General features: G+C 43.4%; 1 protein-coding gene across 4 annotated transcripts in view; it reads left to right on the top strand.

The window, feature by feature from the left end:
* LOC110490742 (metabotropic glutamate receptor 8) overlaps positions 1 to 17,409 on the top strand; it is a 332,500-nt gene that overhangs the window by 100,053 nt on the left and 215,038 nt on the right. For all 4 annotated transcript variants that reach the window (XM_036944571.2, XM_036944570.2, XM_090200388.1 and 1 more), the window contains exon 3: positions 13,482 to 13,698. In XM_036944571.2, coding sequence (XP_036800466.1) covers positions 13,482 to 13,698 — 217 coding nt within the window. The remainder of the gene's footprint in view (positions 1 to 13,481; positions 13,699 to 17,409) is intronic.

Consider the following 17,409-nt stretch of genomic DNA (forward strand, 5'->3'; position numbering starts at 1 on the left):
CTGGCCTTTATGGAAGAGTGGCAAGAAGAAATTCATTTCTTAAAGATATCCATAAAAAGTGTCGTTTAAAGTTTGCCACAAGCCACCTGGGAGACACACCAAACATGTGGAAGAAGGTGCTCTGGTCAGATGAAACCAAAATTGAACTTTTTGGCAACAATGCAAAACGTTATGTTTGGCGTAAAAGCAACACAGCTGAACACACCATCCCCACTGTCAAACATGGTGGTGGCAGCATCATGGTTTGGGCCTGCTTTTCTTCAGCAGGGACAGGTAAGATGGTTAAAATTTATGGGAAGATGGATGGAGCCAAATACAGGACCATTCTGGAAGAAAACCTGATGGAGTCTGCAAAAGACCTGAGACTGGGACGGAGATTTGTTTTCCAACAAGACAATGATCCAAAACATAAAGCAAAATCTACAATGGAATGGTTCAAAAATAAACATATCCAGGTGTTAGAATGGCCAAGTCAAAGTCCAGACCTGAATCCAATCGAGAATCTGTGGAAAGAACTGAAAACTGCTGTTCACAAATGCTCTCCATCCAACCTCACTGAGCTCGAGCTGTTTTGCAAGGAGGAATGGGAAAAAATGTCAGTCTCTCGATGTGCAAAACTGATAGAGACATACCCCAAGCGACATACAGCTGTAATCGCAGCAAAAGGTGGCGCTACAAAGTATTGACTTAAGGGGGCTGAATAATTTTGCACGCCCAATTTTTCAGTTTTTGATTTGTTAAAAAAGTTTGAAATATCCAATAAATGTCGTTCCACTTCATGATTGTGTCCCACTTGTTGTTGATTCTTCACAAAAAAATACAGTTTTATATCTTTATGTTTGAAGCCTGAAATGTGGCAAAAGGTCGCAAAGTTCAAGGGGGCCGAATACTTTCACAAGGCACTGTATATTGCATGTATGTGTGCTGTTTGTCTTTCAAATAAAGAAGTCTCTACAGTGATCCTTGGTAAAAAAAAATAATAATTTGAGCGGGGTCGGGTCATATTGACAAAGATATTCAAACTTTATTGCCCAGGCACCACAGCTGCCTCACCCGTCACACACACACACACACACACACACACACACACACACACACACACACACACACACACACACACACACACACACACACACACACACACACACACACACACACACACACACACACACACACACACACACACACACACACACGCAGTAGGTTAGTAGGTTGGAGCAGCAACAGTTGTGTCAGAGTCAGAAGATCAGGCACAAAAATAGGTGGCATTTCATTTACAGTGCAGGTGATGAGAGATACAGTATTTAGTATACAAAAAAATGATGAAAAAGAGTTGTTTCCTAAACAGATTGCCAAAACAATATTAACTTGACACAGTTCCAAACACCCATGAATTCACACATCTGAGTAGGCGTACAGCTGGCAGAGCTCTGTAACGACATACTACCTCACCAATAGCTCTTTGTGAATGAGGAGTAAGGAAAGGAAAGGAGAGGAAAGGAAAGGAATGGAAAGGAAAGGAAAGGAAAGGAAGGAGGACCAGACCAATCAACATCTAAACTTGTCGCTTTGACCATATACTCATTCTAAGTATATGGTCACAGTACGTAGCCACTGGCACCCACACCTGTTGATGAAATGTTTGTTATCTTCACCATGCTGAGTGCACTGCAGGTTGTGCTACTAGCGTGTCAATATCATAAATTGAGGAATATTCCATTTCACTTTCTTGGTCTATTAATTGAAGGTTTTCATATTTTATTTCTACTTTACTGTATGTCTTTCTCTTTTAATTAGTTCACCTTGTTATCTAGTACCCTGTGTTGGAAGGTGCTGGTCATTTGATTGGCCAGGTCTGGATGTCAGCCAGGCGTATGTGTGAGGCTGTAATCAGGGGTGAGGAATCGCTGCAGGCTTGAGGAGAGGTGGATGTTATCCAGGATTGATTAAATTGGCTAGAGCCAAGTTGGGGAACAATTCTCTCTCTCAACCCTCTCTCCCCCTACCCCACTTTATCTATCTTTACTATTCTATCCTCCCTGTTTCCATCCCTCTTCCTCCTCTCTCCCACCTCTTTCCCCATCCCTGTTCTTTCTGTTTTTCAACTCCTCTCCCTCTATCCATCCAGCTCTCCTCTCCACACAGTCGAGTATAGTAATGCTGTTTAGAAGCAATGAAAACCTCTGTTGGGATCCTGGATCAGGAGTGAAGGATGAACTTTGACAGAATGAGGCGATTGTTTTTATTTTCTTTGATATCCTTTATTTGTTTGTGCCGAGGGGATTTGAGGCATTTATATAGAGCTCATAGCTCGCTAAATCTCTCAGAATCACCTCGGCAACGTGAATTAATGCAGGAACACACACATGACTCACGCACTCTCTCTCTCAAACACGCACGCACGTGAGCACACACACACATGCGCACGCACGCACGCACGCACACACACACACCACACACGCACACCACTCCGCACACCACACACACACACACACACACACACACACACACACACACACACACACACACACACACACACACACACACACTCCATAGGGCTTGACTAACCAAAGTGGCAGATTGGGGTGCTGGGATGGGAACTTGATGAGTGTCGTGCAGTGCTTCTCATTAGGCAGGAGGTGCTGTGACAACTGGTGTGTCATTTTTCTCCGTGGATACAATCTGTTACTGTAGCTCCTCATCTTCACCTGTATCACAGTCTAAAAGGGGAGGTGACAAGATGGTGGAAATATGCGTCACAATAACATGTCCCCTGTTTCAGTTAGCTGTTTGAGTTGAGTCTTGAGTAATTTCCTGCCTAATAACCATCATCAACCCTGACAGGCCACTGTGTCGTTGCAGCAGCATACAGCCCATCAACTCTCTGTGTGTGTGTATGCTTGTGTGTGTGTGTGTGTGTAACTGTGTGCGTGTAATGGTCTCTCCCCTCACCCTTAATCCTGACGCATGTCCACCCTTCTCCGTCAGATTGTTTTACAATAGGTCTTTCTGTGTTTGTGTGTGTCTGGGTTAATTAGCTATAGAGCAGCCCCATCTGTCAGCCTAATGCTCTGTCCCTGCCCCAGACAGTTCCATTAGCACTGTACACACACACACACACACACACACACACACACACACACACACACACACACACACACACACACACACACACACACACACACACACACACACACACACACACACACACACACACACACCACACAGAGCAGCCTCAGTAGAGAGGAGAAATGTTTCCATCTTCCCCCCGAGGGACCTGGGTCAGGGTGGATATTATAATAGAGCTTGGTAGAATTGGTTTATTATTATTTTTATTTCACCTTTATTTAACCAGGTAGGCCAGTTGAGAACTTGTTCTCATTTACAACTACGACCTGGCCAAGATATAGCAAAGCAATAAGACAAAAAACAACAACACAGAGTTGCATATGGGATAAACAAATGTACAGTCAATAACACAATAGAACAATCTGTATACAGTGTGTGCAAATGAAGTAAGGAGGTAAGGCAATAAATAGGCCAAAAGTGGCGAAGTAATTACAATTTAGCAATTTACACTGGAGTGATATACAAGTGGGGAATAGAAGTATTTGATACACTGCCGATATTGCAGGTTTTCCTTCTTACAAAGCATGTAGAGGTCTGTAAGAGAGACGGAATCTAAAACAAAAATCCATAAAATAACATTGTATGATTTTTAAGTAATTAATTGACATTTTATTGCATGACATAAGTATTTGATCACCTACCAACCAGTAAGAATTCCGTCTCTCACAGACCTGTTAGTTTTTCTTTAAGAAGCCCTCCTGTTCTCCACTCATTACCTGTATTAACTGCACCTGTTTGAACTCGTTACCTGTATAAAAGACACCTGTCCACACACTTAATCAAACAGACTCCAACCTCTCCACAATGGCCAAGACCAAAGAGCTGTGTAAGGGCATCAGGGATAAAATTGTAGACCTGCATAAGGCTGGGATGGGCTACAGGACAATAGGCAAGCAGCTTGGTGTGCTTGGAAGAAGTTCAAGATGACGGTCTATCACCCTCGGTCTGGGGCTCCACGCAAGATCTCACCTCGTGGGGCATCAATGATCATGAGGAAGTTGAGGGATCAGCCTAGAACTACATGGCAGGACCTGGTCAATGATCCGAAGAGAGCTGGGACCACAGTCTCAAAGAAAACCATTAGTAACACACTACGCCGTCATGGAGTAAAATCCTGCAGTGCACGCAAGGTCCCCCTGCTCAAGCCAGTGCATGTCCAGGCCCGTCTGAAGTTTGCAAATGACCATCTGGATGATCCAGAGGAGGAATGGGAGAAGGTCATGTGGTCTGATGAGACAAAAATAGTTTTTTGGTCTAAACTCCACTCGCCATGTTTGGAGGAAGAAGAAGGATGAGTACAACCCCAAGAACACCATCCCAACTGTGAAGCATGGAGCTGGGGATGCTTTTCTGCAAAGGGGACAGGACGATTGCACCGTATTGAGGGGAGGATGGATGGGGCCATGTATCGCGAGATCTTGGCCAACAACCTCCTTCCCTGAGTAAGTGCATTGACGATGGGTCATGGCTGGGTCTTCCAGCATGACAACGACCCGAAACACACAGCCAGGGTAACTAAGGAGTGGCTCCGTAAGAAGCATCTCAAGGTCCTGGAGTGGCGTAGCCAGTCTCCAGACCTGAACCCAATAGAAAATCTTTGGAGGGAGCTGAAAGTCTGTATTGCCCAGCGACAGCCACCGAAACCTGAAGGATCTGGAGAAGATCTGTATGGAGGAGTGGCCAGAATCCCTGCTGCAGTGTGTGCAACCCTGGTCAAGAACTACAGGAAACGTATGATCTCTGTAATTGCAAATAAAGGTTTCTGTACCAAATATTAAGTTCTGCTTTTCTGATGTATCAAATACTTATGTCATGCCATAAAATGCAAATTAATTACTTGAAAATCATACAATTTGATTTTCTGGATTTTTGTTTTAGATTCCGTCTCTCACAGTTGAAGTGAGAAAAATTACAGATCTCTACATGCTTTGTAAGTAGGGAAAACCTGCTAAATCGGCAGTGTATCAAATACATGTTCTCCCGACTGTATGTGCAGACGAGGATGTGCAAGTAGAAATACTGGTGTGCAAAAGAGCAGAAAAACAAAAACAAAATATGGGGATGAGGTAGGTAGTTGGTTGGATGGGCTATTTACAGATGGGCTGTGTACAGCTGCAGCAATCGGTAAGCTGCTCTGACAGCTGACGTTTAAAGTTAGAGAGGGAGATGTAAGTCTCCAACTTCAGTGATTTTTGCAATTCGTTCAAGTCATTGGCAGCAGAGAACTGGAAGGAAAGGCAGCCAAATAGGTGTTGGTTTTGGGGACGACCAGTGAAATATACCTGCTGGAGCGCGTGCTACCTGTGGGTGCTGCTATGGTGACCAGTGAGCTGAGATAAGGCGGAGCTTTACCTAGCAAAGACTTATAGATTACCTGGAGCCAGTGGGTTTGGCAACGAATATGTAGCGAGGACCTGCCAACGAGAGCATACAGGTTCGCAATGGTGGGTAGTATATGGGGCTTTGGAGACAAAACAGATGGCACTGTGATAGACTGCATCCAATTTGCTGAGTAGAGTGTTGGAGGCTATTTTGTAAATGACATCGCCGATGTCAAGGATCGGTTTGACAGTCAATTTTACGAGCGTATGTTTGACAGCATGAATGGAGACTTTGTTGCAAAATAGGAAGCCGATTCTAGATTTAGGTATTTATAGTTGTCCACATATTCTAAGTCAGAATCGTCCAGAGTAGTGATGATAGTTGGGCGGGTGGGTGCGAGCAGTGGGCATCATTGATATATACAGAGAAGAGAGTCGGCCTGAGAATTGAACCCTGCGGCATCCCCATGGAGACTGCCAGAGGTCCGGACAACAGGCCCTCCGATTTGACACACTGAACTCTATCTGAGAAGGCAGTCATTAGAGAAACCAAGGCTGTTGAGTCTGCCGATGAATACGGCTGCCCAGTAATGTCTCTTATCGATGGAGGTTATGATATCGTTTAGGACCTTGAGCGTGGCTGAGGTGCACCTGTGACCAGCTCTGAAACCAGATTGCATAGCGGAGAAGGTACGGTGGGATTCAAAATGGTCGGTGATCTGTTTGTTCACTTGGCTTTCGAAGACTTTAGAAAGGCATTTCAGGATGGATAGAGGTCTGTAACAGTTTGGGTCTAGATTGTCTCCCCCTTTAAAGAGGGGGACGACCGCGGCTGCTTTCCAAACTTTGGGAATCTCAGACGATATGAAAGAGAGGTTGAACAGACTAGTAATAGGGGTGAGCAGGTCTGGGACTGGGACTACAATCCCCTCAACATCAGTTGAATTATAATCTACAGGTCCAGACTAGAATCCCCTCAACATCAATGCTGGCCTCCTTATAGTGTACTTCCAACAAATTGACATCATCGGTCAGTGTGACATTGACCTTACAGTAAGTCACTGTCTGTCCCCATATCCTCTTCTTCCCTTGAAATAACCTGTGTAAAGTCTGCCTTTCAGACATGCATACATGCTAACCTGTGGACTGTGTGATTACATGAATGTGCTTGTGTTTGTCAGTATACATGTATGTGTGTACTTGTGTGTACTGTATGTGTATAACAGTATTAACATGCCGATCGGTGCTTTCTCTGCATAGAGTGGGATGTGTAATTGTGGTGATTTTATTTTCCCTGGCATCGCTGTGAACCACGCTCCTCAGCCTCTCCCTGTCCTCTCTCCGACCGGCAGGCTGATTATTTGAGCAGCTCTGATTGAAACTGCATATTCATTAGAGCAAATGGAATTAGAGGTGGATTCACGGCCTAATCAACTTCTCCAGTGAAATCGTAACGAATCCTTAATTTCCTCCCTCCTCCCCTCCCTCTGACTCTCCCTCCCTCCGACTCTCCCTCCCTCTGACTCTCTCTCCCTCCCTCTGCTTTGAAAACTGCTGCTTTCTCAACCCTCGGTTCATAGATGATTTATACTGTATGGCAGAGAGTCACAAGCTTGTCACCACAGTAGGACTGATATTATGGAGTCGACGAGCGGTTATTTATCCTTGTTTCTCTGCATTAGTCCAGAACGTGAAGATTTAAATGAAAAGTTTGACTAGTGACTCGTGAGCAGAGCCACATATATACATAATTATGTATATGTCTTGGGTCATGAAAGTAGCTTTGACTTTAACTGTATGCTGTGCACAGTATACATCACAGTATACAGCACAGTATACAACACAGTATACAGCACAGTATGCAGCACAGTATACAACACAGTATACAGCACAGTATACAACACAGTATGTAGCACAGTATACAGCACAGTATACAACACAGTATACAGCACAGTATACAGCACAGTATACAACACATTACACAGCACAGTATACAGCACAGTATACAACACAGTATACATCACAGTATACAGCACAGTATACAACACAGTATACAGCACAGTATACAACACAGTATACAGCACAGTTTACTGCACAGTATACAACACAGTATACATCACAGTATACAGCACAGTATACAACACAGTATACAGCACAGTATACAACACAGTATACAGCACAGTTTACAGCACAGTATACAACACAGTATACATCACAGTATACAGCACAGTATACAACACAGTATACAGCACAGTATACAACACAGTATACAGCACAGTATACAGCACAGTATACAACACAGTATACATCACAGTATACAGCACAGTATACAACACAGTATACAGTACAGTGTACAACACAGTAGACAGTACAGTATACAGCACAGTATACATCACAGAGTACAACACAGTATACATCACAGTATACAACACAGTATACAACAAAGTATACTACACAGTATACAACACAGTATATAGCGCAGTATGCAGCACAGTATACATCACAGTACACAACACAGTAGACAGCACAGTATACAACACAGTATACAGCATAGTATACATCACAGTGTACAAGACAGTATACAACACCCTATTCATCACAGTAGACAGTACAGTAGACAACACAGTATATAACACAGTATACAGTACAGTATACAACACGTATACAGCACAGTGTACAGCACAGTGTACAACACAGTATACATCACAGTATACAGTATACAACACAGTAGACTATATAGTCTACATCACAGTATACATCACAGTTTACAACACATGTACAGTATACAGTATAGTAGACAATATAGTATACACCGTAGTATACAGTACAGTAAACAACACAGTAGACATTACAGTATACATCACGGTATACAGCAAGTATACAGCACAGTGGACAGTACAGTATACAGCACAGTATACAGTATACAACACAGTAGACAATATAGTCTACAACACAGTATACATCACAGTTTACAACACATGTACAGTATACAGTATAGTAGACAATATAGTATACACCGTAGTATACAGTACAGTAAACAACACAGTAGACATTACAGTATACATCACAGTATACAGCACAGTAGACAGCACAGTATACGTCACAGTATACGTCACATCTACACAGTAGATAGTAAAGTATAGTAGACAATATAGTATACACCGATTTGATTAGATTTGATTTGAGTATACAGTACAGTAAACAACACAGTAGACATTACACTATACATCACAGTATACAGCACAGTAGACAGCACAGTAGACAGTACAGTATACAGAACAGTAGACGCTATAGTAGACAATATAGTATACAACACAGTATACAGTATAGTATACACCACAGTATACAGCACAGTATAGAGCACAGTATACAGCACAGTATACATCACAGTTTACAGCACAGTATACAGCACAGTTTACAGTACAGTATACAGAATAGTAGACGATATAGTATACACCGTAGTGTACAGTACAGTAAACAACACCGTAGACATTTCAGTATACATCACAGTATACAGCACAGTATACTGTACAGTAGACAATATAGTTTACATCTAAGTATACAGCACATTATACAACACAGTATACAACACAGTATACAACACAGTAGACAGCACAGTATACAGCACAGTATGCAGCACAGTATACAGCACAGTATGCATCACAGTTTACAGCACAGTATACAGCACAGTTTACAGCACAGTTTACAGCACAGTATACATACAGCACAGTTTACAGCACAGTATACAGCACAGTATACAGCACAGTATGCATCACAGTTTACAGCACAGTATACAGCACAGTATACAGCACAGTATACAGCACAGTTTACAACACAGTATACTGTACAGTAGACAATATAATATGCAGCACAGTATACATCACAGTTTACAGCACAGTGTACAGCACAGTATACAGCACATTATACAACACAGTATACTGTACAGTAGACGATTATAGTATACAGCACAGTATACAGCACATTATACAACACAGTATACTGTACAGTAGACGATTATAGTATACAGCACAGTATACAGCACAGTATACAACACAGTAGACAGTGTAGTATTTATTTAATGTGTGTGGTATACTGTTTCTTTATCAACTCATTAGCTCTCCATGTTACTCACCCACTATTTTTTTCATTTTCTCATTCTCTCCGTCTTTCTCTTTAACAGAGTTCAGAAAAGGCATGCTTTCCGAGGTCACTTGGTCGCCATGCCGATACGGACGGCCCCGATTTCATCTTCATGATCTCACATCTTTCTTCCTTTGATGTGGATATTCTTCCGCTGTTGGAAAATAAGACGCTTTTTATTTAATAAAAAAAATAAATGTAACCTTTTTTTATCCATTGTTTTCCATCCTGTTCCTTATATTTTGATATACTGTATTTCTTCTTTATTTGTTTACCTTCAACCGGCATGCATCATTAATATCTACCTGGCTAAACTTTATGAACGTTTGTATTGCTTTGTGTTTGTAATATTCCTTCGTTTTGGGATATATAAACACTTCAAAAGTTCACTTACGATTTGTCAAAACAAATATATCTTCCTAGAGAGCGGACAACATCGAAGATATAGCTAGCATAACAGTCTTTCATTGAAGATGTAGCTAGCATAACAGTTTTCATTGAAGATGTAGCCAGCATAACAGTCTTTCATTGAAGATGTAGCTAGCATAACGGTCTTTCATTGAAGATGTAGCTAGCATAACAGTATTTCATTGAAGATGTAGCTAGCATAACAGTTTTCATTGAAGATGTAGCCAGCATAACAGTCTTTCATTGAAGATGTAGCTAGCATAACAGTCTTTCATTGAAGATGTAGCTAGCATAACAGTCTTTCATTGAAGATGTAGCCAGCATAACAGTCTTTCATTGAAGATGTAGCCAGCATAACAGTCTTTCATTGAAGATGTAGCTAGCATAACAGTCTTTCATTGAAGATGTAGCCAGCATAACAGTCTTTCATTGAAGATGTAGCCAGCATAACAGTCTTTCATTGAAGATATAGCTAGCATAACAGTCTTTCATTGAAGATGTAGCTAGCATGACAGTCTTTCATTGAAGATGTAGCTAGCATAACAGTCTTTCATTGAAGATGCAGCTAGAATAACAGTCTTTCATGGCTGGAAGATTGGTGAAGGTGAGGAAAGTGAGAGTCACCTGGGAATCAAAGAAGTCTCCAATTAGTTGTTGTTTGTTAGATGGGCTGTTTTTGAGCTGACAAGCGTTGATAGCACTGAGACACAGAGACACTGAGCAGTGGGTTCCATCAGTATTCACCACAACTAGCTGTCCTAGAATCCCTCCACACCTTCCATTCCCCATCGAGTGATTCTGCTGTGTTCAGCTATCAGTGTGTGTGTGTGTGTGTGTGTGTGTGTGTGTGTGTGTGTGTGTGTGTGTGTGTGTGTGTGTGTGTGTACAGGGAGAGAGATTGGCAGGTCTTCCCTCTCTCCTAGAATGCCACTGAAGCAGCCATAGACTACTTGTGTGTGCATTCTCCTGTGTGTGTGATGTGTGATGTGTGTGTGTGCACACTTCTTTGTGTGTTATGTGTGTGTGTTATGTGTGTGTGCACACACTTCTTTGTGTTTGTTATGTGTGTGTGCATACTTCTTTGTGTGTGTTATGTGTGTGTGCCTGGACACAATCCTGTCTCGAAGCTCTATGGACTATTTCCTCAACCTCATAGCATGGTTTTTGCTCTGACATGCACTGTCAACTGAGGGACCTTATGTAGACAGGTGTGTGCCGTTCCAAATCATGTCCAATCATTTGAATTTACCACAGGTGGATTCCAATCAAGTTGTAGAAACATCTCAAGGATGATCATTGGAAACAGGAAGCACCTGAGCTCAATTTGAGTGTCATAGCAAAGGGTCTGAATACTTACGTAAATAAGGTATTTTTGCTCTTTTTTTTCAAAATACATTTGCAAACATTTCTAAAAACCTGTTTTTGCTACGTCAATATGGGGTATTGTGTGTAGATAATGAGGAAAATCCATTTTAGAATAAGGCTGTAACAATGTGGAAAAAGTCAAGGGGTCTGAATACTTTCCAAATGCACTGTATGTGGTGTTTAAGTATGTGTGTGTGGGAGTGGGAGCATATGAGTGTGAGTGCGTGTACACGTCTGTGTGTGTGTCAGTGTGTGAAAGAGAGTGTGTGTGTAAAATTCAGCCATGGGCATCCTCTCCCTCCTGACAAATCAACCTGTCAGTCGGCCATCTCTCATCCAGATTCCATTACTTCGCCATTTGACTTTCAGCCCTCCCTACCTCCCTGTCCTGCATGTCTGTTTGCGTGCCCTTTATGCCTCCCCAAGCCTCTCTCTCTCGCTACCTCCCTATCCAAGCCTCTCTCTCTCTCTTTCCCACCCTATCCAAGCCTCTCTCTCTCTGTCTTTACCACCCTATCCAAGCCTCTCTCTCTTTACCACTCTATCCAAGCCCCTCTCTCTCTTTTACCTCCCTATCCAAGCCTCTCTTTCTCTCTACCTCCCTATCCAAGCCTCTCTCTCTCTCTTTTACCACCCTATCCAAGCCTCTCTCTCTCTCTTTACCAGCCTATCCAAGCCTCTCTCTCTCTCTCTCTTTACCACTCTATCCAAGCCTCTCTCTCTCTCTTTACCTCCCTATCCAAGCCTATCTCTCTCTCTACCGCCCTATCCAAGCCCCTCTCTCTCTTTACCTCCCTATCCAACCCTCTCTCTCTCTCTACCGCCCTATCCAAGCCCCTCTCTCTCTTTACCACCCTATCCAAGCCTCTCTCTCTCTCTACCACCCTATCCAAGCCCCCTCTCTCTCTTTACCTCTCTATCCAATCCTCTCTCTTTCTACCTTCCATGCCAAGCCTCTCTCTACCTCTCTATACAAGCCTCTCTCTACCTCTCTATCCAAGCCTCTCTCTTTCTCCTTTCCAATCCAAGCCTCTCTCTACCTCTCAATCCAAGCCTCTCTCTACCTCTCTATCCAAGCCTCTCTCTACCTCTCTATCCAAGCCTCTCTCTACTTCTCTATCCAATCCTCTCTCTTTCTACCTTCCAATCCAAGCCTCTCTCTACCTCTCTATCCAAGCCTCTCTCTACTTCTCTATCCAATCCTCTCTCTTTCTACCTTCCAATCCAAGCCTCTCTCTACCTCTCTATCCAAGCTTCTCTCTACCTCTCTATCCAAGCCTCTCTCTACTTCTCTATCCAATCCTCTCTCTTTCTACCTTCCAATCCAAGCCTCTCTCTACCTCTCTATCCAAGCCTCTCTCTTTCTACCTTCCAATCCAAGCCGCTCTACCTCTATCCAAGCCTCTCTCTACTTTTCTATCTAAGCCTCTCTCTACCTCTCAATCCAAGCCTCTCTCTACCTCTCTATCCAAGCCTCTCTATCCAAGCCTCTCTCTTTCTACCTTCCAATCCAAGCCTCTCTCTACCTCTCTATCCAAGCCCCTCTCTACCTCTCTATCCAAGCCTCTCTCCACTTCTCAATCCAAGCCTCTCTACTTCTCTATCCAAGCCTCTCTCTGCCCGCCTCCCTATCCAGCCTCTCCCTGCCTACCTTCACACTCCAACCTGTCTCCTGTCTGGGGCTCTCCTGCATTTTCTCTGCCTGTCTGTCTCAGGCACCTTGGCTGGGCTCTCTCCTTTTCTGAAGCTCTTTCAGCTGGGCTGTCTGATCTCTGATAAACCACTTGGATGGAGTATGACCTCTGGCTAGTGTAATCTATCTCAATTTCTTCAGTGCCATGCTATCAGTAATTACCTTCTCATTCTGTCCCCCTATCCTCTGGAGAGTGACACCCTTTCTACTCTCATCTCTGAACGCATTCCTTCATCTCTCTCTCTCTAACTCTCTCTCTCTCTCTCTCTCTCTCTCTGCTTACTCTGTCTTTCCTCAGAATCCCCTCAGATTAGCTATACGTGTCCTTGGCTCCAGATGCACATTCGAACCTGTTAAACACCTTCTCCTCTCCTCCTCCATCCCAACTCATCCCTTCTTTCTGTTCTCTCTCCCTCTCTCCTCAGATCCCTCAGATCAGCTATGCGTCCACGGCCCCAGAGCTCAGTGACAACACGAGGTATGACTTTTTCTCCCGCGTCGTACCTCCGGACTCCTACCAGGCCCAGGCAATGATGGACATCGTCACGGCGATGGGATGGAACTACGTGTCCACGCTCGCCTCCGAGGGGAACTACGGCGAGAGCGGTGTCGAGGCCTTCGTACAGATCTCCCGGGAAACAGGTTCGTGGAATAGCGAAACATGCTCAGACACACTCTAACACACAGTACTGAATGGAGGTGCTGAATCTTCATGAACACCGTCCACAGTTCTTGAGCGTTTGGACATCTCTCTTCTGTGCTGGGTCTCTGCGGACCTCTGAACAACAGTAGCTGCCCTAGTAGATGTCAGTCTCAAATATCTATATTTAAAAACGTCAGCGATATTAACTATCAGATAGTGTCTGTCAGCTTCGGATTGACAGTCAGTCAGCATTTTTTTTTTAAACTACGTATTTCATCAGATACACTCTCTGTTGGTTTTAACTTGTCTCTGTGTGTTTGTTGAGATTGCTCGGGTTTGTCAGCGATCACCGATGTCTATTTTTCTTAGTGTGGGAAAGGAAATGACACCTCATTCCCAATATACTGAAATGCATAATGTTTGTTTTGGGGAATATGGCATCGATTTAGACACCATATTCAAACAGTCAAATCAGACACGTGAATTCCCTCCCAAACTCACAGATAGACATCAGTGACCATTTGAGTTGGAGCCCCTGCTGTGCTTACTGCTGTAAGCAGTGTGGCTAGTTTCTACTGTGTGCCTTTACTGTGGGTTTCTGTACTGTGCTGTGCTGAGGGCTATGTGGTGTGACAGTGAAAACAGTCAGCTGTTTAGATGTTTAGCCTTGCTAGGGCTGTGCAGATGTTGACATGGCTGGAGGGGACAGGGGTGGGAGGAGGGGGGAGGGAATAGAAGGGGAAAAACAACAGTGGAGCCGTCTGTCTGTCTGTCCATTTGATACGATGCTGAGCACAACATTTAACATCTAAAAGAGAATGCCCTGCAGATCCACACACTCAAACTAACATATTTCATTCAGTAGGCTCTGGGTAGAAGGCAATTGCACTCCTAAGTGATTAGAATGAAGTAAATGTCCATTCCCTGATTCCTGCTCTCGAACAGACAGCTTTTATTCCACTACACTGTGTCCTGTCTTCCAGTTGTGGAGTATTACTAACACCATGATACTCCCACTGCCCGGTCTGTGGCGGTCTCTGGACATGAGGGTGGCTGGAAGATGTTCGTATGTTTGTGCGTACATGTGTGTGTGTGTGTGTGTGTGTGTGTGTGTGTGTGTGTGTGTGTGTGTGTGTGTGTGTGTGTGTGTGTGTGTGTGTGTGTGTGTGTGTGTGTGTGTGTGTGTGTGTGTGCGTGTGTAGGTGCCTACATGTATGTGTGTGACGAGTCTGAGAGGAGAGAGAAGTCGACTGACTGTCCCTCTGAATTGGTTTTAATGAAGAGAAGCTGTGAGGAGGAGAAGAAAGACGGATGAGGCGAGGGGGAAGAGAGGAACAACAGAATGAGGCCACAGCAGGCTACATGGATGTAATGACAGGGGTCATAATAGACCAACTATCCTCTTTCCTCTCTCTCTCTTTCTCTCTCTTTCCCCCCTCTCTCTTTCCCCTCTCTCTTGCCCCCCTCTCTCTTTCCCCCTTTCTCTCTCTCTCTATCTCTCTCTCTTTCACTCTCTTTCCCTCTCTCTGCATTTCTCTCTCTTTCCCTTTCTCTCTTTCCGTCTCTGTCTCCCTATCTCTCTCTCTCTTTCTCTCTCGTTCCCTCTCTCTCTCTATATATATATATATATAAATATATACAGTATCACGCCCTCTCTGTCCTCATCCCCTGTGATTGAATGATTGTGATTATTTAGTGATTGAGTTATTATTTAATAGTATTGTTATTACTGTGATGACTGCCGCCGCCTCCTCTTACCCTTCTCCCCGCATGCTGCTCCTGAGCAGCTGTGGTAATTGCTGTTAAATCGAGGAGTTATGATTCCCGAGACATTATGTGTGTGTTTGTGTCTGTGAAGCACGTCTCCGCTCCCTCTAGGCATAATAAGGATGTTTTCACCATAACGTGTAAGACGCACCTAACCATTAATAGCGTGATGATGGAGGATGTCTGTAGAGAGAGGGGATGGCGTGTCCATTTTAACTAGCTGATTCTCTCATCTTGTGTGTGTGTGTGGGGGGGGTGAAAACAGGAGGGAGCGAGACGGAATGAAAGATTGACTATAGTTTGTAGCAGTATAGTACACCGTTTTCCCATTGATGTGTGTGAAGAAGAAGAGAGAGAGGAGTGAGAGGGAGAAAGAGAGAGTGGGAGAGAGAGGGAGGAAAGAGGGAGGAGACTCAGAGGGGGGAGAGATTGAGAGAGACAGAGCGATGGGATAGAGTGAGAGAGAGGGAGGCGAGAGGGAGGAGACTGAGAGATTGAAAGAGACGGAGAGGAAGAGAGATAGAGTGAAAGAGAGGGAGAGACAGAGAGATGTGACATTGAGAGAGAGAGAGAGAGAGAGAAAGAGAGAGAGAGATGTTGAGCGAGAGAGAGAGAGAGAGATAGAGAGAGAGAGAGAGAGAGAGAGAGAGAGAGAGAGAGACAGATGGGAGGTATTCTCTCTCTTTCGTCCAGACATCCAGATGACAGACTCTCCTCCTCCAGCTGTAGGATAAGAGGTGGATTACGACACAGAGATGGATGATTCACACACACACACACACACACACACACACACACACACACACACACACACACACACACACACACACACACACACACACACACACACACACAAAGAGAGAGAGAGGGAGACAGAAGAAATAATAGCCAGCCAATTAGTCTAGTAACTAACGCCACATGACAGTCAGATGAGAGGGTCAATAGGCATGCAACAATGAGCACCATGTTTCAGCGTCTGATTAGTGGAAGTAACACCCTCTGTCTCCTCTGTGTGTGTGTGTGTGTGTGTGTGTGTGTGTGTGTGTGTGTATGTGTGTGTGTGAATCCTCCATCTATGTTGTAATCCACCTCTTATCCTACAGCTGGAGGAGGAGAGTCTGTCATCTGGATGTCTGGACGAAAGAGAGAGAATACCTCCCATCTGGATCTGTCTCTCTCTCAATTCAATTAAATTTACTTTATTGACATGGCAAGTTCATTACATTACATTTCTTACATTGTCAAAGTATACATATCGAAAAAAAAAGAAGAAAAAATATATATATTTATATATAAAACAGATATATATTTATATGTAAATAAATGGTGGGACCAACAGCAATAATAATAGTAATAGTGGACATGGGATTACCATTAACAACAACTACAGCAACAATATTAATGAGAACAACAATACATTAAAGCAATGGTAGTGGACCAGTGTCAACATGACTTCAACATGACTGAGAAGACACATGATGTGGTATGAAAGACAAAACAAAACAAGATGGGAAATATTATCGACATTACTTTGCACTTTTCACTGGCTGTCCCTCAGGTTGTGGCAGAAGGACATATATTTGGCTGCCAAAACTGCACATTTTGGCTTTTCACCCAATAAATATTTGATTATTTGATCTTTTATACTTTCAAATTCTTTGTATTGAATTATAATTTGGGGAAAGAAATATTCTCTTAGGTCTGAGTATTTGTCACAGTGTAATAGGAAATGCAGCTCTGTCTCTACCTCTCCCCCGGAGCAGAGTGAGCACAGCTCACTGAGTCTGTACCTAGTCAATGTTTTCATTAGTTTTCTATCAGTCACAGTGGTCAGATAGTCTGCCACCATGTACTGTCTGTTTAGAGCCAAATATCATTGAAGTTTACTTTGATTTTTTGATGTGTCTTTCCAATAGGTGATGTATTTTTCTTTTTGTTTTGTG

Source organism: Oncorhynchus mykiss, chromosome 15 (assembly GCF_057628025.1).
Source record: "Oncorhynchus mykiss isolate SJ-2025 chromosome 15, ASM5762802v1, whole genome shotgun sequence".
NCBI lineage: Eukaryota > Metazoa > Chordata > Actinopteri > Salmoniformes > Salmonidae > Oncorhynchus > Oncorhynchus mykiss.